Source organism: Manis pentadactyla, chromosome 5, assembly GCF_030020395.1.
Source record: "Manis pentadactyla isolate mManPen7 chromosome 5, mManPen7.hap1, whole genome shotgun sequence".
NCBI classification, from domain to species: domain Eukaryota; kingdom Metazoa; phylum Chordata; class Mammalia; order Pholidota; family Manidae; genus Manis; species Manis pentadactyla.
The window spans coordinates 100938188-100962339 of NC_080023.1; the positions used below are offsets into that span (position 1 = coordinate 100938188).

The 24152-nt window shown below is 38.3% G+C and overlaps 1 protein-coding gene across 1 annotated transcript in view; it reads right to left on the bottom strand.

Annotated features, from left to right (window-relative positions):
* PRSS12 (serine protease 12) overlaps positions 1–24152 on the bottom strand; it is an 82150-nt gene that overhangs the window by 30719 nt on the left and 27279 nt on the right. Inside the window, exons 6-8 of the mRNA XM_057502572.1 lie at positions 12591–12769; positions 4132–4273; positions 1132–1328 (exon numbers count right to left, since the gene is read on the bottom strand). Coding sequence (XP_057358555.1) covers positions 1132–1328; positions 4132–4273; positions 12591–12769 — 518 coding nt within the window. The remainder of the gene's footprint in view (positions 1–1131; positions 1329–4131; positions 4274–12590; positions 12770–24152) is intronic.

The window sequence follows — 24152 nt, forward strand, 5'->3', positions numbered from 1 at the left end:
TATATAAAGAGCTCATGCACCTCAACAAACAAAAAGCAAATAATCCAATTAAAAAATGGGCAGAGGAACTGAACAGACAGTTCTCCAAAAAAGAAATTCAGATGGCCAACAGACGCATGAAAAGATGCTCCACATTGCTAGTTATCAGAGAAATGCAAATTAAAACCACAATGAGATATCACCTCACACCAGTAAGGATGGCTACCATCCAAGACAAACAAAAACAAATGTTGGTGAGGTTGTAGAGAAAGGGGAACCCTCCTACACTGCTAGTGGGAATGTAAATTAGTTCAACCATTGTGGAAAGCAGTATGGAGGTTCCTCAAAATGTTCAAAATAGTCTTACCATTTGACCCAGGAATTCCACTTCTAGGAATTTACCCTAAGAATGCAGCAGCCCAGTTTGAAAAAGACAGATGCACCCCTATGTTCATCGCAGCACTATTTACAATAGCCAAGAATTGGAAGCAACCTAAGGGTCCATCAGTAAATGAATGGATAAAGAAGATGTGGTACATATACACAATGGAATATTATTCAGCCATAAGAAGAAAACAAATCCTACCATTTGCAACAACATGGATGGAGCTAGAGGGTATTATGCTCAGTGAAATAAGCCAAGCGGAGAAAGACAAATACCAAATGATTTCACTCATCTGTGGAGTATAAGAACAAAGAAAAACTGAAGGAACAAAATAGCAGCAGAATCACAGAACCCAAGAAGGGACTAACAGTTACCAAAGGGAAAGAGACTGGGGAAAATGGGAGGCTAGGCGGGGGATAAGGGCGGGGAAGAAGTAAGGGGGTTTTATGATTAGCATGTATAATGTGGGGGGGGCAAGGGGAGGACTGTGCAACACAGAGAAGACAAGTAGTGATTCTTCAACATCTTACTGCGCTGATGGACAGTGACTGTAACGGGGTTTGTGGGGGGGACTTGGGGTAAGGGAAACCCTAGTAAAAATAATGTTCTTCATGTAATTGTAGATTAATCATAACAAAATTAAAAATTAAAATTAAAATAAATAAATAAATAGTCAAACACAAGAAATGCTTCACATTCTGAACCAGTGGATAGAGGTGCAGTGGCCACTGAATCATGGCTACTTCAGATCCATGGCCAGTCCTCACCCAAAGAGAGTCTCTGCCCACTGCCACTGGGGTAGCAGGTGATACCAACGTCTTCCCGACGGGTGCAGTCATGCCTCCCCCACTGTCTCCGGGAACACTGAAGGAGACTGGTTTCCTTGCCTGAGCAGCGGACATCATCCAACCATATGGGCCCCATGCTTTCCTCAAAGTGGCTTGCAGAGGCTTGTCTGCCATACCTGTGGCAATAAAGTAAGCATCATCCATACAACTGTTGTCTCTTGTTTCAAGGAACTGCAAACATAAAACAAACTTAATTAAGAGTCATGACCTCAGAGGATAAGTATTTTCTTTCTCTTAGGGACTTACTTCTAAGAGCAGTGTTCCATCAACATTTTGATCATCTTAACCAATTTGTGATTGACTCAATGGGTAACTTATGAAGAATTAATCTTATCTTCCCCATTCATTCTTACATTTTGTCTGCAGTATAATCCACCAACCAGATAGAATGCACACAGAGATAAACCTTAAGTTCCTGACCATGGTAACAATACCACAAACCAGAAAGTGAGAATGTCTGTCTTGTCTCAGCCTCCAAGAAGTCCTCTGAGATCATTTGATTTCATTAGCTTCTTCTGGAGTCTCTGATATCCTCTCCGAAACAAAAATGTGTATTAGCTCAGTAATTCCTCAATCACTAGACCAAATCCATGATGAAACTTGGACTTTAGCCCGTCAAAATCAGGATAATGATAATGTTCTTAGTTTTTCATAAAGTGACACAAGTTGGATCTTTAAATTTTTATAAATTATATTTTGTCCCAATTAACTTTATTTGTAACCTTGCCTTCCAAAATTTTTTTTTGAAGTATTATAATAAGCATATCTGCTATAGAAATTAGAAAGATCTTCAAAATAAAAAATTGGTAAATTAATCTGTACTTTGATTCATCCTTCCCCCAATTTTGTCTCTCTTTCAAATCCAAACCTCAAGAAATCACTAGCTAAAAGATACTTCTAGCTAAAAGATGTATCTTTCAGTTCTAAGAGTGTGTGCAATTCAAATCTTGTAAGTTTTATGTCCATCACTTCCTTTACTGGAAGTTTTCATTATTTTTTGTACTAAGAATATGAGATATCTTTCTACCTGGCTTGAATTTTCCTGATTTTTTTCCTACATGCACTTATTATTTAGTTTATTTAACAAAGTGAAAATTTTAATGAATTAAAACAATGAAACTTTTAAATTAACCATCACTCTAAGACTTCTATTTTGCTGACTCATCAAGTCTGAGCTAGAAAAGTACTTTATTACTATAAGTAAAATTACCATATTACTATTGCTTGCAATTTATACCATTTTTCCACAAAATGCATCAATCTGATTATCAATCCGTATCAACTGTGTAACAGATAACAGTAGGACATTTTACTTTGGGATCTCATTTACACAAAGAAACCCAGAGTTCACATGTTTTTCTCATTCCAAAGGTATTTTATTCTTTCAGAAATTCCTCTGTAAATTAAAAGTAAATGTACCACAGGCCTATTCTACCTTCTAACAGAACAATTCAGAACTTTTAACAAATATTATTGAGAATATTTTTAGAACCATAAAGATCTGATACTCTGCATATGCAGGAAAAAATTAATGTATTTGTGAAACAAATAAAATATGGAAAAAATCAGTATCACCCAACTGCCTTCATTAATAAGGCAAAATATGAAAATGCTAAATAATACTATTTACAAATCTTTCTAAATCTATGAAAAAAGACACAATTCTTAGCTTAACAAAGATTCACTTAAAATGAAATGGTATTTATTAATTCTCATTCATTAAATATCCATCATTATTTGTCTGATATGTCAACCCCTTGACCTGATAATTATAATAACTGCACTACCCATGAAAATTCAAAACATTGGGCAATAATGCACTTATATCTTCATAGCATTATTATTTATAATAGTAAAAATTAAACTAAAATAGCAAATGAATTATGGCAGAAACATTCCATGGATATTACATTAAAGTTAAAAATTAAAAATTACTTATTACAGATGTTATAAAATTATATACACAACTATAATAATGATGGTATAAGAATGGGAAAATTATGGGTAGTCTTTTATTCTCTTTATTTTCCAAATTATCTCTAATATTTTCTATTACTTTTATAAATTAAAGTGTATGTTTAAACAGTCATACCTAGCTTGAATGAAAATATGTTTTTAAAGTTTAATGAGTGTTTTAAAATTAGTTCCATCTCAAGTTGAAATGAAATAATTTTGCCAATTATTTCAAGCATGAGATCATTACTTCATGCATGACATACAAATACAGAAAATAAGAAAGAAGGGGCATTCATGGGCTTCATTCAAATATTAACTCAAAGGCATCATTTGCAGTTACTTCACCCAACTTAAGTCTTTATTCTGGAATGCATTATATGTGTGACATGAAATATATCACCCAAAGCATGTGATACTCAGCTTTTAAGAGAGTGATGTCAAGGGTGAGTTTCAAAGGTCATCCCATGACAAGAAGTCTGTTTTTCTCAAATAAAAGTGATAATTATCACCACATTCTGAGAAAGGGAATAATGTAACACCAAAGCATCTGACACTGGACTTCCCTGCAATTTTAGACACAATGATGTCAGAACTGATAACATCCAATAGTAGTGATGCATCAGAATAAAACTCAGCATTCAAAGCATACAGTCTTACTTCAACAGACACAAAGGACCTAAAAGTCACCCGTGGCGTAACCAATTACTCAGAAGAGGGGTGGTGGCAGGAAAGGTAAATGAGATAAATAGCAAGATAAAGTTAGTCATTATCAAAAAATATTATTTATTTTTAATGGTTATTTTTGTACTTCCATATATAGATAGGTAAATAGGTAAGTAGGTAGACAGGTAACAAGATGATAGAAAATATGTATTTTTAGTATTATAGAAATTACAAGGATTACAAAATGACACTTTTAAAAATGTAATTTGATATTTAGCTGTCTCATATCGATGGTCTTACTTAAACCCCAGCTGCCGGCAAACCACGTATGTATTCAGCCCAGTCCAACCATCATCACAGACAGTTCCCCACTGCCCGCCATAGTACACCTCCAGGCGACCCTCGTGGCGGCCATCACCACCTGCAAGTCTGATGACCCCATCTGTGACAAGAAGGAGACACAGAGACTAAGCAAGTCAATTATCAGAACAAGATGGAACAATATTTTAATTTCACTAGAAATATCACCCAGTCAGGTCTCTCTCCTGGTCTTTGGTTAATCTTAGTTTATGACTATGCTCAATGATCTCAGGTCATCAGATTTTGTCTTAAATACAGCACAACACTTAAAAACAGTCTTTGTTTTTCATTTCTACTCCTATTTTCTGAGTAGAAAAATATCTTCTGACATAATTCCAAAGTAGATACTTAGATTTTTACTAATTAAATAATATTTGGAAAATTTCCTATGGCTTTAATTTATTTTAAGTATGAGAAATATCAGCCATTTAAATTTAAAAAGTAGGAAAACATAGCAACTTGAAATAGTTCAAAACTTGAAATGCAAATGAAAAAATACTGAAATACAAAGAGAGAAAAAGCTTTTCTGGTTAAATAATGATCTATCATGTCCATTCACTTATTATTCCTTAGGCATTTATAACTTATAAAAACTGGGATACCTTTCTTGACTTTGTTCCTTTATTGGTAATACAGATCTGAACTTGGATCTTATGAATTCAATGAATAATTAATTCCCAGAGAATCCTGTAAAAAGCTTCTAAGCAGATATACAATAAAACAAATTATCCCACAAAAAGTAGATTTAAAAGCCATTTCCAACCAAAAAGCCCAAAGAGCCCCAAATTAAACACAATCTTAGAGATTCATGTATCTCTAGGATCTTTTAAAGTAAATTAAGTTCTCAGCAACATAATCACTTACTAATGTAATATTTACTGTCTGAAAACCCGCCTTACACTATTATTACCTTATATTTGACAACAGCACTGTAAGGCTAACCTCACTTTAAAGAAGAGGAAAAGGAAACTGAAGAAGATGAAGTGTTCTATCTTGAAAGATGGTGTAAATTTTGTACTTGTATAACTTTATAAAAATTTTTCCACATTTTGTAAAAGTCGTAAAATTTTCTATTTGTATAAATGTGCTATTCTGCTAGTAAAACAAGTGTTTAAGGAACAATGTATATGAAAAGCTGTAACTTCAATATTTCATAAGCCCTAAGAAGTTTTTCTTTTGATTTTTAAAAAAAAGATTAGAGGAGGAGCCAAGATGGCGGCATGAGTAGGGCAGCAGCAATCTCCTCCCAAAACCATATATATTTTTAAAAACACAACAAATACAAGTATTCCTAAAAGAAAGACCAGAGGATACAGTACAACAGCCAGGCTACATCCGCATCTGCGAGAATCCAGCATCTCACGAAGGTGGTAAGATAAAAGCGGTGGCCCAGTAGGACCCGAGCGCTCCCCCAACCCCAGCTCATTGGCCCGAGGAAAGGAGTCAGAGCATGGAGGGAGTGGAAGCGTAAGACTGCTAAACAACCAGCTCTAGTAATCCTCACTGAGAGTGCAGACACAAATTGCACGGTGTGCTAGATATTAGGTAAACAGAAAAGTAAAATCTGTGAGCGGGTTCCTGCAGCCAGCTCCCCTGGGACCAAGAAAAAAAAAGCAAGTGCTTTTTGAAAGTCTTAAAGGGACAGGGGCCTCAGAGCTCGATGGAATCATCCCAGCACACTCAGCCCAGCAGGCTGGGAATCCTGAGGAACTTCAGTCGCCCCAGCCCCCTGGGTGGCAACGAAGCCCTGAAGACCCTCACGGCAATAAGCAGCCTGCCATTCATTCCCCCGGCGCAGCCCAACCACAGCAGCTGAGCAGTCGGAGAGTGGCCGCACCCACAGCAGCCGCCAAAAGTCTCCTCTGAGCACGCAACCTCCTGGCTCAGAATGAGAAGCCGCGGTCAGCATGCAACTGCCCGGCGCAGGCAGAGGAAGCTGGGGCAATGTACAAAGGGGCTCCATTCTCACAGGAGAGCACACCCATTGCGCCTGCCACTATCCACAGGGCTCTGGGCTGCCCCGCAGATGATGGCTCAGGGGATTAACCAAGGGGTGGCACCCACTGTGCAGGTAACTGAGACAGGCAGTGGAGAAGGGGAAGGCGACCAGCAACAAGGAAGGGACTTTGTTTTCCCAGCTGATAAATGCGCCACCTGCCTGTGACTACCTCCATTGCCATGAAAAAGCAGAAGAATTTGATCCAGTCCAGAATTACCCAGACAACCCACGACAGAGGGCCTGGGGAGATAGATATAACCAATCTTCCTGAAAAAGAATTCAAAATAAAGGTCATAACCATGCTGATGGACCTGCAGAGAAATATGCAAGAGGTAAGTGTTCAAGTCAGGAGGGAGAATAAAGAAATAAAACAATCTCTGGAAGGACTTAAGAGCAGACTGGATGAGGTACAAGTGACGGCTAATGGAATAGAAGTCAGAAAACAGGAATACAGAGAAGCTGAGGCAGAGAGGGATAAAAGTATCTCCAGGAATGAAATAATATTAAGAGAACTGTGTGACCAATCTAAATGGAAGAATATTTGCATTATAGGGGTACCAGAAGAAGAAGAGAGAGAGAAAGGGACAGAAAGTGTCTTTGAAGAAATAATTGCTGAAAACTTCTCCAAACTTGGGGAGGAAATAGTCTCTCAGACCATAGAAGCCTACAATCTCCCAACACAAGGGACCCAAAGAGGAAAAAATAAAGACATACAATAATTAAAATGGCAAAGATCAAAGACAAGGACACAGTATTAAAGGCAGCCAAAGAGAGAAAAAAGGTCACCTACAAAGGAAAACCCATCAGGCTATCATCAGACTTCTCAACAGAAACCTTACAGGCCATAAAAGAATGGTATGACATATTTAATGCAATGAAACAGAAGGGCCTTGAACCTAGAATACTGTATCCAGCACAATTCTCACTTAAATATGAAGGAGGGATTAAACAATTCCCAGACAAGCAAAAGTGGAGGGAATTTTTCTCACACAAATCACCTCTACAGGATATTCTGTAGGGACTACTCTAGATGGGAGCACTCCTAAGGATAAATAGACGTCACCAGAGAAAATAAAATCACACCAAAGAAAGCAGAGCAAACAAATACTAACTAAAGGCAAAAATAAATAAAATCAACTATTCAAAAAACCACTCAAAGAAAACACAAAAGAGTACATAATAAACATCTAACATATAAAGAATGGAGGAGGAGGAGGATTAAGAAGGGAGAAAAAATAAAGAACCATCAGACTGTGTTTATTACAGCTTAATAAGCGAGTTAAGTTAGATGGTTACATAGTAAAGAAGCTACCCTTGAACCTTTCGTAACAAAAATCTAAAGCCTACAATGGCAATAAGTACATATCTTTCAATAATCACCTTAAATGTGAATGGACTGAATGCACCAATCAAAAGACACAGAGTAAGAGAATGGATAAAAAAAGCAAGACCCATCTATATGCTGCTTACAAGAGACTAACCTCAAACCCAAAGACATACATGGACTAAAAACCAAGGGATAGAAAAAGAAATTTCATGCAATCATTACGGAGAAAAAAGCAGATGTTGCAGTACTGGTATCAGACAAAATAGACTTCAAAACAAAGAAAGTAATATGAGATAAAGAAAGACATTACATAATGATAAAGGGGTCAGTCCAACAAGAGGATATAACCATTATAAATATATATGCACACAACACAGAAGCACCAGCATATGTGAAACAAATACTAACAGAATTAAAGGAGGAAATAGAATGCAATGCATTCGTTTTAGGAGACTTCAACACACCACTCCCTCCAAAGGACAGATCCACCAGACAGAAAATAAGTAAGGACACAGAGGCACTGAACAACACACTAGAACAGATGGAACTAACACACATCTACAGAACTCTACACCCAAAACAGCAGGATACATATTCTTCTCAAGGGCACATGGAAAATTTTCCAGAATAGATGACAAACTAGATCGCAAAAAGAGGGTCAGTAAATTCAAAACGACTGAAATTCTATGAAACAACTTCTCAGACCACAAACGGATAAAACTAGAACTAAATTGTACAAAGAAAACAAAAAGGTCACAAACACACGGAGGCTTAACAACATGCTTCTAAAAATCAATAAATCAATTACCAAATTAAAGTATAGATCAAGCGATATATGGAGACAAATGACAACTACAGCACAAAGCCCCATCTTCTGTGGGACCCAGCAAAGGCAGTTCTAAGAGGAAAGTATATAGCAGTCCAGGCCTATTTAAAGAAGGAAGAACAAATCCAAATGAATACTCTAAAGTCACAACTATTGAAACTGGAAAAAGAAGAACAAATGAGGCTCAAATTCAGCAGAAGGAGGGACATAATAAAGATCAGAGAAGAAATAAATAAAATTGAGAAGAATAGAACAATAGAAAAAAATCAATGAAAACCGAGAGCTCGTTCTTTGAGAAAATAAACAAAATAGATAAGGCCTTAGCCAGACTAATTAAGAGAAAAAGAGAATCTATACACATCAACAGAATCAGAACTGGGAAAGGAAAAATCATGAAGAAACCCACAGAAATACAAAGACTTATTAGAGAATACTATGGAAATCTATATGCTAACAAACTGGATAATGTAGAAGAAATGGACAACTTTCTAGAAAAATAAAACCTTCCAAGACTGACAAAGGAAGAAACAGAAAATCTAAGCAGACCAATAACCAGCAATGAAATTGAATCAGTAATCAAAAAACAACCCAAGAACAAAACCACAGGGCCAGATGGATTCACCACTGAATTTTATGAGACATATAGAGAAGACATAATACCCATTCCCCTTAAAGTTTTCCAAAAATAGAAGAGGAGGGAATACTCCCAAACTCATTCTATGAAGCCAGCATCACTCTTATACCAAAACTAGGCAAAGACACCACCAAAAAAGAAAATTACAGGCCAATATCCATGATGAACATATGTGCAAAAATACTCAACAAAATATTAGCAAACCAAATTCAAAAATACATCAAGAGGATCATAAACCACTATCAAGTGGGATTCATCTCAGGGATGCAAGGATGGTACAACATTTGGAAATCCATCAACATCATCCACAACATCAACAAAAAGGACAAAAACCACATGATCATTTCCATACATGCTGAAAAAGCATTTGACAAAATTCAACATCCATTCATGATAATAACTCTCAACAAAATGGGTATAGAGGGCAAGTACCTCAACATAATAAAGGCCATATATGACAAATCCACCGACAGCCAACATCATAATTAACAGCGAGAGGCTGAAAGCTTTTCCTCTAAGATCAGGAATAAGACAGGGATGCCCACTCTCCACACTGTTATTCAACATAATACTGGAGGTCCTAGCCATGGCAATCAGATAGAACAAAGATATACAAGGCATCCAGATTGGTAAAGAAGAAGTCAAACTGTCACTATTTGCAGATGACATGATATTGTAAATAAAAACCCTAAAGACTCCACACCAAAACTACTAGAACTAAGATCGGAATTCACCAAAGTTGCAGGATGCAAAATTAATACACAGAAATCTGCTGCATTCCTTCACACTAATAATGAACTAGCAGAAACAGAAATCAGGAAAACAATTCCATTCACAATTGCATCAAAAAGAATAAAATACCTAGGAATAAACCTAACCAAAGAAGTGAAAGACCTATACCCTGAAAACTATAAGACACTCTTAAGAGAAATTAAAGAGGACACTAACAAATGGAAACTCTTCCCATGCACTTGGCTAGGAAGAATTAATAAAGTCAAAATGGCCATCCTGCCCAAAGCAATGTACAGATTCAATGCAATCCCTATCAAATTACCAACAGCATTCTTCAATGAACTGGAACAAATAGTTCCAAAATTCATATGGATACACCATAGACCCCAAATAGCCAAAGCAATCCTGAGAAGGAAGAATAAAGAGGGGGGATCTCACTCCCCAACTTCAAGCTGTACTACAAAGCCACAGAAATCAAGACAATTTTGTACTGGCACAAGAACAGACCCACAGACCAGTGAAACAGAAGAGAGAGCCCAGATATTAACCCAAACATATATGGTCAATTAATATATAATAAAGGAGCCATGGACATACAATGGGGAAATGACAGCCTCTTCAATAGCTGGTGTTGGCAAAACTGGACAGCTACATGTAAGAAAATGAAACTGGATAACTGTCTAACCCCATACACAAAAGAAATTTGAAATGGATCAAAGACCTGAATGTAAGTCATGAAACCATAAAACTCTTAGAAAAAAACATAGGCAAAAATCTCTTGGACATAAACATGAGCAACTTCTTCATGAACATATCACCCCGGGCAAGGGAAACAAAAGCAAAAATAAACAGGTGGGATTATATCAAGCTGAAAAGCTTCTGTATAGCAAAGGACACCACCAATAGAACAAAAAGGCATCCTACAGTATGGGAGAATATATTCATAAATGACATATCCAATTAAGGGTTGACATCCAAAATATATAAAGAGCTCACGCACCTCAACAAACACACAGCAAATAAACCAATTAAAAAATGGGCAGAGGATCTAAACAGACACTTGTCCAAAGAAGAAATTCAGATGGCCAACAGGCATATGAAAAGATGTTCCATATCCCTAATAATGAGAGAAATGCAAATTAAAACCACAATGAGATATCACTTCATACCAGTTAAGATGGCCAACATCCAAAAGACAAATAACAACAAATGTTGGGAGGATGGAGAAAGGGGAACCCTCTTACACTGCTGGTGGGAATGCAAATTAGTTCAACCACTATGGAAAGCAGTACGGAGGTTCCTCAAACAGTTCAAAATAGAAATACCATTTGACCCAGGAATTCCACTTTTAGGAATTTACCCTAAGAATGCAGCAGCCCAGTTTGAAAAAGACAGATGCACCCCTATGTTTATCGCAGCACTATTTACAGTAGCCAAGAAATGGAAGTAACCTAAGTGTCCATCAGTAGATGAATGGATAAAGAAGATGTAGTACATAGACACAATGGAATATTATTTGGCCATATGAAGAAAATAAATTGTACCATTTCAACATGGAGCTAGAGGGTATTATGCTCAGGTGAAATAAGCCAGGTGGAGAAAGATAAGTATCAAATGATTTCACTTATCTGTGGAGTATAGGAACAAAAAAAAACTGAAGAAACAAAACAGCAGCAGACTCACAGAACCCAAGAATGGACTAACAGTTACCAAAGGGAAACGGACTGGGGAGGATAGGTGGAAAGGGAGGGATAAGGAGGGGTAAAAAAGACAGGGGGCATTATGATTAGCATGTATAATGTGGGGGTCGGGGCACAGGGAGGGCTGTACAACACAGAGAAGACAAGTAGTGATTCTACAGCATCTTACTACGCTGATGGGCAGTGACTGTAATGGGGTATGTGGGGGGGACTTGGTGATGGGGGGAGTCTAGTAAACATAATGTTCCTCATGTAATTGTAGATTAATGATACCAAAATAAAATAAATAAATAGGTAGATAAGTAAATAAATAAATAAATAAGAAAGATTAAAACCCCAAATTTCTTTCAAGTTCTTGTTAGTATAGAAACAATGGATGTGCTGTTCCAACTTCTCTTGCCTGCCCATTTCCCTCTACTTCCCCCCAAACAGGTAAGTACATACACACACACTCACTGCACTCAGACATACCCTTGTTATTAATACACCTGACACATCTTGACAAGCATGCTGTGATTTGGAATGGTCTAAAATGCGAGGACAGCAAAGTTAACTTGCTTCTTGCTTTAACCAACAATCCCATCAATACAGTTTCATCAGCTACAAGCACATCCTGAGAGTCAAGACAGACTAATGCATTAATGAACTAAACATATAATTATATTTAATACCTAGTACTTGAAAGTTATCATTGCACACTGATTTTTATTATTGGGTACTATATATTGCAACAAAAGTATATTTTTTATCTACCTTTACAGGACTGTATAGTCTTAAATTGAAACCCTCAGAAATATATGTGACTGAGGAGGTAGCATTTTTGGGGGGGTATCATTAATGTACAATTACATGAGCAACATTATGGTTACTAGACTCCCCCCATCATCAAGTCCCCAGCACATATCCCAGTACAGTCACTGCCCATCAGCGTAGTAAGGTGCTATAGAATCATTACTTGTATTCTCTGTTATACTGCCTTCCCTGTGCCCCTTGCCACCACATTATGTGTGCTAATCGTAAAGGAGGTAGCATTTTAATACAGAATTTGTGTTACTTTTTTTTTAGTTTTATTTGGGGTATTTGTGTGCTCATTTACTAATATTATCTAAATTGAGGAGAAGGGAAGGTAAGTCCAAATGGCGCTGGGGGCAAGAGTTGGATTAATATGGTGAGATTCTTACCTGTTAGAGGGGTACAGGACACTCCAGCATCTTCCTTGTGGTCACAGTTATGCTCTCCCCAGGAACTCTTTGGACATTGCTCAATAGAAAGCTCATTCCCAGTGCAACGTACTTCATCCAACATTACTGGACCAGATCCTTCCCCAAAATATGCCTGATTCCATGCTTTGGCAATGCCACTAAACAAATATAAGACCGTAAGAATTCCGGATTAGACACCAAACATTGGTTTGGCTTATGTCTTTTGCCCCTGGTGAAGATATAATTATGACTGATATATACTTTCCCTTAAAAATTCATTCCATAGCAGACATGACCTGCTGTATTTTGTTTCTTTGTTGCTCTTTATATTTTTGGCCATCACGAATGTTTCAAAGCCTGCTAGTTATCCCCCAATATTTACTCTCCTTTTCTTCATTAGTACTGGAACCTCAGATTTTTAGGAGGGCAATGGCTATCCAGAAGAAAGACCACATTTCCCAGCCTCCTCTCCTTCTAGATGACTACATTTGTTTGTTTTAAAATCTATGTAACAGGTTCCTGTTGGCGGCCTTGAGAATCCGATATGGAGAAGAGAGGTGGGGCTCGCACGGGGGCCCTGCACCGCCCCCCAGGCGCACCTCCCCCAGCCGCCCACCGCTCCCGAACCGTGACTGGCCTGGGCCCCGGGGGGCGACCTGGAACCGAGCCCCGAAGCGCGGCCGGCGCTCTCCTCCTCCTCCTCTCGGCCCTTGCCGCTCCACGCCGCGCCTGTTCTGCTCCTCCTCGACCCCCACTGCCGTCTCCGGCCCAAATCTCTCCCCCTCCGCGCTCCTGAGCCCCCGGAGCCCCTGCCCGCCTAGTCCCTCGGCGCTGCGGCGCCCACTCCCTCGCATTCTGCCTTTGCACCCCTGCCTCCAAAAACCTCACCCTGCGCTGCTCTGGTCGCCCAGCTTCCCCTTCAGCCTCTGCGGCGCCCCCTTCATCTGCAGCCGTCCCGCCATCCCAGCCAAAGGAGGCGATCTCCGGAGATGTGAAGAAGGGAGGTGAGCGGACAGGAGGATGAAGGGAGCAGAGCTGCCCGCCGAGGGGCAGGAGTCTAGGTGAACAGGAAAATGACTTAAGAAACACACCCAGACGAATATATTCCCTGTCGTCCATTCGTAAATGCTTAAAGATTAATCATCAGGGGTCCCTCCTAGAACTGCAAGAACTGGGGTACTCAGACTTGGTGTGGGGGATATCCCTTCATCCAGAGCATGAACAGAGCTACATACTTCTTCTAGAATCCCTTAACAAGTTCTTCAAGTTGTTTTTAGCAAAAGTTCTTGGTGAATGCCAGGAGGCCCAAGAGATCTATCATTTACAAAGAAACAGAAATGCCAGCACTTGGTGTGTCATGTCTGACAGCTGGCATTCTGCACCTTCCAGACAAGTCAGTCTTGTACAGAAAGCCTGCTGCCCTGGGAAGCAAGCAAACTCAGCCCTAGAAGAAATCACAGGAAGTAATTAAACAGAGAAGCAAGGCGATCAAAGACTTAAGGTCCCTACCCTACTCCCTAGCATTTAGATACTCCGTCCGAAGTCTTGAACTGATGCCACGACCCAGCAGTTCCCAAACAACTGGCTGAAAACGCATAAGCATGGCAAGGGTTTATGAACCAAATACATAACGTCACCCACACATATCTGTTACTCTCGCAGTGTGCGTAGCTCATTTATAGAATAATAAAAACACAACCTCATTAAAACAGTACCAAATTCAAAAACTTAATGAATAAAAAGAAAATAAAATATATATAACATAAAATTTACCATTTCAACCAATTTTTAAGTGTGCAGCTCAGTTCCACTAAGTACATTCACATTGTTGTGCATCCATCACCTCCATCATCTCCAGAACTTTTTAATCATCTCAAGTGAAATTCTGTACCCACTTAGGATGACTAAGTTTCGCACAGATGGTATTTAGGTAGAAGTGTCCCGTATCACTTCCAGGAATTATCCTTGTTTCACTTCTTCCTTCCTGCTGACTGCATGGCAGAGGTGATAGCTGGAGTTTGAGAAGCTTAGTCCGTAAGGTGCCATACTAAGAATGACAGAACCACAAGCAAGAAAGAGCCTGGGGCCCTGATCACCTCAGAACCACCATACTAGCCTTGAGCTGGCTACCTCTGGTCTCTCTTGAGAGAAATAAACTCTTGTCTTGCTTGTGCCATTATTTTCAGTTCTCTTTTACTCAGCGCCAAACATGTTTCTAACGAAAATATCACTTCACTCAAATTTATTTGTACTAAATTTCCTTCTCCCATAATTCTGATACCACATTCCTCAGTAAAGATCATGATTGCCTGTCAAAATGGTTATGACTTCAGAAATTGCATTTTCAGCCCCATTTTGCCTTTTAATTTTTAGATGAGGGCATTTATATTTTAGTTTGTTTTTCAATATTTCTGCATATATTCCCCATTATTTTAGTTATCCTTTTCTCGAAACATTATAACTACCTTGAGAATTTACAACCAAAATATAATAAAGAAAAGTTTGCTAAATGGTTACATTACACCAGTAATGGAAAAGTCTTGGAGAGTCAACTTTGTGGTTAAAGATTAGTATGTTTGACTAATTTGTTACATACTACAGAAGTTTCTTTTAAGAGAACACATGTCAAAAAAACCACAAAAAAACAAACCCCAACACTTCTGAGAGTTAAATAATCAAATACCATTAAAGTAAATATTAATTCCATTATCACTTAACTTGCTTTCTGTTTAAAAGTCAGAGAGTGTGTTAATGGGGAGATAAAGGAATGTTTACAGCAGGAGGTGTGAGGGAAGCTGAGAGAAAATATGTTGCTTATGCAGGATGTTTTGGTGGAATTAAAATTTTTTAATTTAGAATCCTAACACTTGAATCACTATGTTGTTTCTCATGTAGTGAAGTCTGAGAAGTCTTCCCCAACAAATATTGAAGACTAATACCCAGAGTGAATCAGACAAATGTGAAAGAAAAAAAGAAAAGGAAACCTAACATAAATGACATTGTCATAGGACATAATTTTTTGAGTGAATTTGGATTTTTTTGCTAAATTAAACATAATGAAGAACAGAAAGCCACTTCAACTCTCCTGGAAAAAAGGAATAAGAGCTCAACTAATAGGACTTCTTTAAAATATTCTATGCATGCACACAGAGGAGTGTAATAGACACATATAAATGTTCATATGTTAGTGACCATGTCAATGAACTTATTCTTCCCACACTAAATTTAAAGAAAAAAAATGAAATGTGCAAACAGACCCTGGAGTTCAAATCTGGGTTTACTTGAACCAGCTGGGCTTCTTGAGTAAATTACTAAAACTTTCTAGGCCTAATATGCATCTTTTGAACATAGGAATCATAACCGCTCCCTTTCAGGGCTGTTACAATCAAATGGACGCAAAGTAGGAACTCAAAAAATGTTGGTTTCCCTTTTCCTCTCTGGCGCTGTTAAGAAGCTTCCCCCTAAAGGCTGATGAATAACATAAATTTGCTGTGCAATTTATCCAAAAAACATTTGGCATTCAGTGTAAACAAAGATCACAGTTTCTGTTTTCCCCACTCCCCAAAAGGAAGGTTTAGGTGAGTGGTGAGGAAGACAGGATCAATTAAAATTTGAACATTTTCTGGCTTTAATGTTCTAAATATATTTTATTTATTTGGTTTAAAGTAGTTTTTAAAAGGATATACTTCTGGAAGTAATTGGTAGCCTAGTAAAAGACACTAGATAAATCTATGGGTTGTTTTTTATTAAGGATTATAAAATAATGACCCAAAATATCATTAAGCTACGACTTGCATCACTCAACTCGGGATTCTTATGGCAGAAACATAGATAGATAATCAGAGGCAAACAACTTCAAGAGTTTTAATACATAAGGTATTTTACCAAAAAACACTGTATTGTCCAAAACACAACTTTTTTTCTATAGATAGCATTTATGCTCCCAGAAAAATATTTCTATTTATCTTTTTTTTTATTAGTTTTATTTTGGTATCACTAATCTACAATTACATGAAGGACATTATGTTTACTAGGCTCCCCCCTTCAACAAGTCCCCCCCACATGCCCGTTCACAGTCACTGTCCATCAACATAGTATGATGCTGTAAAATCACTACTTGTCTTCTCTGTGTTGCACAGCCCTCTCCGTGCCCCCACACACACTAGACATGTTAATCGTAATGCCCCCTTTCTTTTTGCCCACCCTTATCCCTCCCTTCCCACCCATCCTCCCCAGTCCCTTTCCCTTTGGTAACTGTTAGTCCATTCTTGGGTTCTGTGCTGCTGCTGCTGTTTTGTTCCTTCAGTTTTCTTTTGTTCTTATACTCCACATATGAGGGAAGTCATTTGGTACTTGTCTTTCTACGCCTGGCTTATTTCACTGAGCATAATATCCTCTAGTTCTATCCATGTTGTTGGAAATGGTAGGATCTGTATTTTTCTTATACCTGAGTAATATACCATTGTGTATATGTACCACATCTTCTTTATCCATTCATCTACAGATGGACACTTAGGTTGCTTCCATATCTTGGCTATTGTAAATAGTGCTGCGATAAACATAGAAGTGCATCTGTCTTTTTCAAACTGGGCTGCTGCATTCTTGGGGTAAATTCCTAGAAGTGGAATTCCTGGGTCAAATGGTATTTCTATTTTGAGCATTTTGAGGAACCTCCATACTGCTTTCCACAATGGTTGAACTAATTTACATTCCCACCAGCAGTGTAGGAGGGTTCCCCTTTCTCCACAACCTCGCCAACATTTGTTGTTGTCTGTCTTTTGGATGGTATCCATCCTTACTGGTGTGAGATGATATCTCATCGTGGTTTTAATTTGCATTTCTCTGATGACAAGCGATGTGGAGCATCTTTTCATGTGTCTGTTGGCCATCTGAATTTCTTCTTTAGAGAACTGTCTATTCGGCTCCTCTGCCCATTTTATAATTGGATTATTTGCTTTTTGTTTGTTGAGGTGTGTGATCTCTTTATATATTTTAGATGTCAACCCTTTATCAGATCTGTCATTTATGAATATATTCTCTCATACTGTACGATACCTTTTTGTTCTATTGATGGTGTCCTTTGCTGTACAGAAGCTTCTCAGCTTCATTTAGTCCCATTTGTTCATTTTTGCTTTTGTTTCCCTTGCCCGGAGAGATATGCTCAAGAAGAGGTCACTCATGTTTACGTCTAAGAGATTTTTGCCTATGTTTTTTTCTAAGAGTTTTATGGCTTCATGACTTACATTCAAGTCTTTGATCCATTTTGAATTTACTTTTGTGTATGGGGTTAGACAGTGATCCAGTTTCATTCTCTTACATGTAGCTGTCCAGTTTTGCCAGCACCATCTGTTGAAGAGACTGTCATTTCCCCATTGTATGTCCATGGCCCCTTTATCGAATATTAGTTGACCATATAAGTTTGGGTTAATGTTTGGAGTCTCTATTCTGTTCCATTGGTCTGTGGCTCTGTTCTTGTGCCAGTATCAAATTGTCTTGATTACTGTGGCTTTGTAGTAGAGCTTGAAGTTGAGGAGTGAGATTCCGCCTACTTTATTCTTCCTTCTCAGGATTGCTTTAGCTATTCGGGTCTTTGGTGTTTCCATATGAATTTTTGAATTATTTGTTCCAGTTCATCGAAGAATGTTGGTAGTTTGATAAGGACTGCACTGAATCTTTATAGCACTTTGGGCAGGATGGCCATTTTGATGATATTAATTCTTCCTAGCCAGGAGCATGGGATGAGTTTCCATTTCCTAATGACCTCTTTAATTTCTCTTAAGAGTGTCTTATAGTTTTCAGGGTATAGGTCTTTTACTTCTTTGGTTAGGTTTATTCCTAGGTATTTTATTCTTTTTGATGCAATTGTGAATGGAATTGTCTTCCTGATTTCTCTATTAGTTTATTGTTAGTGTATAGGAAAGCCACAGATTTCTGCATGTTAATTTTGTATCCTGCAACTTTGCTGAATTCTGATATTAGCTCTAGTAGTTTTGGAGTGGAGTCTTTAGGGTTTTTTATGTACAATATCATGTCATCTGCAAATAGTGACAGTTTAACTTCTTCTTTACCAATCTGGATTCTTTGTATTTCTTTGTTTTGTCTAATTGCCGTGGCTAGGACCTCCAGTACTATGTTGAATAACAGTGGGGAGAGTGAGCATCCCTGTCTTATTCCCGATAGCAGAGGAAAAGTTTCAGCTTCTCGCTGTTCAGTATGATGTTGGCTGTGGGTTTATCATATATGGCCTTTATTATGTTGAGGTACTTGCCCTCTATACCCATTTTGTTGAGAGTTTTTATCATGAATGGATGTAGAATTTTGTCAAATGCTTTTTCAGCATCTATGGAGATGATCATGTGGTTTTTGTCTCTTTTTGTTGATGTGGTGGGTGATGTTGATGGATTTTTGAATGTTGTACCATCCTTGCTTCCCTGGGATGAATCCCACTTGGTCATGGTGTATGATCCTTTTGATGCATCTTTGAATTCGGTTTGCTAATATTTTGTTGAGTATTTTTGCATCTACATTCATCAGGGATATTGGTCTGTAGTTTTCTTTTTTGGTGGGGTCTTTGCCTGGTTTTGGTATTAGGGTTATGTTGGCTTCATAGAATGAGTTTAGGAGTATTCCCTCCTCTTCTGTTTTTTGGAAAACTTTAAGGAGAATGGGTATTATGTTTTCTCTGTATGTCTGATAAAATTCCGAGGAAAATCCATCTGGCCCGGGGGTTTTGTTCTTTGGTAGTTTTTTTGATTACCGCTTCAATTTCGTTGCTGGTAATTGGTCTGTTTAGATTTTCTGTTTCTTTCTGGGTCAGTCTTGGAAGGTTGTATTTTTCTAGGAAGTTGTCCATTTCTCCTAGGTTTCCCAGCTTGTTAGCATATAGGTTTTCATAGAACTCTCTAATAATTCTTTGTATTTCTGTGGGGTCTATCGTGATTTTTCCTTTCTCGTTTCTGATTCTGTTGATGTGTGTTGACTCTCTTTTCTTCTTAATAAGTCTGGCTAGAGGCTTATCTATTTTGTTTATTTTCTCAAAGAACCACCTCTTGGTTTCATTGATTTTTGCTATTGTTTTATTCTTCTCAATTTTATTTATTTCTTCTCTGATCTTTATTATGTCCCTCCTTCTGCTGACCTTAAGCCTCATTTGTTCTTCTTCTTCCAATTTTGATAATTGTGACATTAGACCATTCATTTGGGATTGTTCTTCCTTCTTTAAATATGCCTGGATTGCTATATACTTTCCTCTTAATACTGCTTTTGCTGTATCCCACAGTAGTTGGGGCTTTGTGTTGTTGTTGTCATTTGTTTCCATATACTGCTGGATCTCCATTTTAATTTGGTCATTGATCCATTGATTATTTAGGAGCATGTTGTTAAGCCTCCATGTTTTTGTGAGCCTTTTTGCTTTCTTTGTACAATTTATTTCTAGTTTTATGCCTTTGTGGTCTGGAAAGTTGGTTGGTAGAATTTCAATCTTTTGGAATTTACTGAGGCTCTTTTTGTAGCCTAGTATGTGATCTATTCTGTAGAATGTTCCATGTGCACTTGAGAAAAATGTGTATCCTGTTGATTTTGGATGTAGAGTTCTGTAGATGTCTATTAGGTCCATCTAGTCTAGTGTGTTGTTCCGTGCCTCTGTGTCCTTATTTTCTGTCTGGTGGATCTGTCCTTTGGAGCGAGTGGTGTGCTGAAGTCTCCCAAAATGAATGCATTGCATTCTATCTCCTCCTTTAATTCTGTTAGTATTTGTTCCACATATGTTGGTGCTCCTGTATTGGGTGCATATATGTTTATAATGGTTATATTCTCTTGTTGGACTGAGCCCTTTATCATTATGTAATGTTCTTCTTTATCTTTTGTTACTTTCTTTATTTTGAAGTCTGTTTTGTCTGGTACTAGTATTGCAACAGCTGCTTTTTTCTCTGTTGTTTGCATGAAATATCTTTTTCCATCCCTTGACTTTAAGTCTATGCATGTCTTTGGATTTGAGGTGAGTCTCTTGTAAGCAGCATATAGATGGGTCTTGCTTTTTTATCCATTCCAGTACTCTGTGTCTTTTGATTGGTGCATTCAGTCCATTTACATTTAGGGTGACTATTGAAAGTTATGTACTTATTGCCATTGCAGGCTTTAAGTTTGTGGTTACCAAAGGTTCAAGGTTAGCTTCTTTACTATCTTACTGTCTAACTTAACTCACTTATTGAGCTATTATAAACACAGTCTGATGATTCTTTATCTATCTCCCTTCTTATTCTTCCTCCTCCCTTCTTCATATATTGGGTGTTTTGTTCTGTGCTCTTTTTAGGAGTGCTCCCATCTAGAGCAGTCCCTGTAAGATGCCCTGTAGAGGTGGTTTGTGGGAGGCAAATTCCCTCAACTTTTGCTTGTCTGGGATTTGTTTAATCCCTCCTTCATATTTAAATGATAATCGTGCTGGATACAGTGTTCTTGGTTTGAGACCTTCTGTTTCATTGCATTAAGTATATTATGCCATTCTCTTCTGGCCTGTAGGGTTTCTGTTGAGAAGTCTGATGATAGCCTGATGGGTTTTCCTTTGTAGGTGACCTTTTTATTCTCTCTGGCTTCCTTTAATACTTTGTCCTTGTCTTTGATCTTTGTCATTTTAATTATTATGTGTCTTGGTGTTGCCCTCCTTCGATCCCTTGTCATGGCAGTTCTGTGTACCTCTGTGGTCTGAGAGGCCATTTCCTCCCCTAGTTTGGGGAAGTTTTCAGCAATTATTTCTTCAAAGACACTTTCTATCCCTTTTTCTCTCTCTTCTTCTTCTGGTACCCCTATAATGCGGATATTGTTCCGTTTCAATTGGTCACACAGTTTTCTTAAAATTATTTCATTCCTGGAGATCCTTTTATCTCTCTCTGCATCAGCTTCTCTGCATTCCTGTTGTCTGTTTTCTAGTCTGTTAATGGTCTCTGCATCTCTTCAATTCTGTTTTGAAGTCCTTCCAGAGATTGTTTTATTTGTGTATTCTCCCTCTTAGTTCTTGCATAATTCTCTGCAAGTCCATCGGCATGGTTATGACTTTTGTTTTGAATTCTTTTTCAGGAAGATTGGTTAAATCTATCTCCCCAGGCTCCTTCTCAGGGGAAAATGTAGAAGATGTCGAAGTTGTCTGGGTTACTCTTTGTCTGGATCAAATTTTTTTGCCTTTTCATGGTGACAGGTGCAGTGGTATGTTATTGACGCATCTGTGAGCTGGGAGAGTCAAGACTCTTTTGATAATCCAGCTGTGGGGTCCCTGTCCCTTTAAGACTTTCAAAAAGCACTCACTTTTCTTTGTCACAGGGGTGCCGGCTTCAGGACCCGCTCACAGGTCTTACTGTCCTGCTTCCCTAGTTTCCAGCACCCCACACATGCACTGTGTGTCTGCGCTCTGGTGCAGATGGCTAGGGCTGGGTGTTTAGCAGTCCTGGGTTCCCTCTCCCTCCCTGCTCCGACTCCTCTCCTCCCGCCAGGAGCTGGGGTGAGTGGCCTCGGGTCCCACCGGGCTGCGGCTTGTATCTTACCCCTTTCACCAGGCGCTGGGTTCTCACAGGTGTGGATGTAGTCTGGCTGTTGTCCTGTGTCTTCTGGTCTCTCTTTTAGAGATAGTTGTATTTGTTGTATTTTCAAAAATATATATGTTTTTGGGAGGAGAGTCCCACTGTCCTACTCATGCCGCCATCTTGGCTCCACCCCCAGAAAAATATTTCTTATACCAAAAAGATCTTGCAATAATGGTCTGTAAGGCAGTAAGGAAATGAAAACGTTTTCAAAGCTATTCATAGTGGAATAGATATACCCTTCCAGAAAAAAAAATCTTAATATTTACACTAAATTGGGGAAGGAAACAGTGTAACACCCACTGAAAATAAACTCCAAAGTCATGTATTGATCATAAGTTAGTCCCAGAATTTGGAGCATTTGAATAACTGAAATGTGTCATTTCAAACATGTTAATGTTTATACAAATGCTGGCTCAAAAAAGAAGGGAACTGCTTGGAATTCTGTGCATGAGACACGTGACTCCTCTTTTAAAAGGGAAAACCGAGGATGGGAGCAAAAAAGCTCTAGCTAGCGGCTCTAGAGCAGAGATCAGCAAACTACAGTCCAAGGGCCGAATTCAGCACACCACCTGCTTTTACGTGAACTGTAAGCTAAGACTGGTTTTACATTTTATAAATGGTTGGGGGAAAAAATCAGAACAGGAATATAGTTTTTGACATGTGAAAATCAAATTTCACTGTCCATAAGTAAGGTTTTGTTGGAACAAAGCTGCACTCATTCCCAACTTTTGCCTGTGGCTGCTCTTGTACTACACAGAGAGTTGAGTAATTGCAAAGCCCAAAATACTTGCTATCTGGCCCTTCACAGGAAAAGTTTGTTGACCTTTGCCCAGAGGAAAGAGATTAATGAAAGCAAATATGGAAAGTGATTTAGAGAACACTGCAAGTTGGAGAACAGAGGAGGAGAAGACAGGATGACTGACGCAGGTCATGGAAAAGACAGACAGGAAAGCTTTGGAGAAAAAAAGATTAACAGCCTCGGTGGATCTTTGTCCTGCGATAAAGTCTAGATAAGATCTACTAAAGAAAATGTCAGTGGGTACAATTCATTGAGCCAGGATTGGGTGCTCTAAGAAAACCAGGACCAATCTGGAAGAATATAAAATTTGATCCCAAACGCATAACGGAAACAAAAACAAACTCCAGATGGTTCAAAGACATAAGTATTAGGAAGAAAGAAAGAGAGTGGTGGGGGCAGGAGGCAGAAGAAGAAGGGAGGAAGGAGTGGAGGAAGGAAGGGAACGAAGGAGGTGTGGAGGGAGGGAGGGGGGAGGGAGGGGAGGATGGAAGGAGACAGACAAAGAGAGAAGGAGATCAAGCCAGTGAGAGTTATTGGGAAAAAAAACAAAACACAGTACTACTAACCTTGGGGTAAAAGGGTTTCTTGAGTAAGATGAGAAACCAAGAAGTCAGAGAACAAAGACTAAAAAAGCTAAATTAAACCATATCATTTTAAACTACAGTACAGCAAAATAAGCCACAGGGAGAGTCAAAAGGCAAACCAACAAGCTGGAAGACACATTTGTAAGACATAACAGCAATTGAATAAAAAAGTACATAAATTAATAATAACATTATTGTTATGCTATAATGAAGTAATAATATAAATTATTTTTATGTTATAAGGAGAATGCAGGATGGAAGGGTAAGTCCCAGATAGTTACTCTGGGGAAAGCCATCTATGTTAAAGTACTCAAGAAACACCATTTGGGTGTTTTATTTTCTTGTTTATTTATTTATATTTTCCATTGTTTATAAACATCATTTTAATGATCACAAGAATGTTTAATTAAAATAATCAGAAAAAAACTAATAGAATTTGAGGAAAAAATTAACTACATTAACTAAGAAACTATGATGTAACAAATGAGTTTTTCTAGCTAATTTTTGAGTTTACTAAAATTAAGAAGATAATATCACATAAATACACTTTCCTTCAGCCAGTCACTAGTGTTTCCTGGTGCCCTGG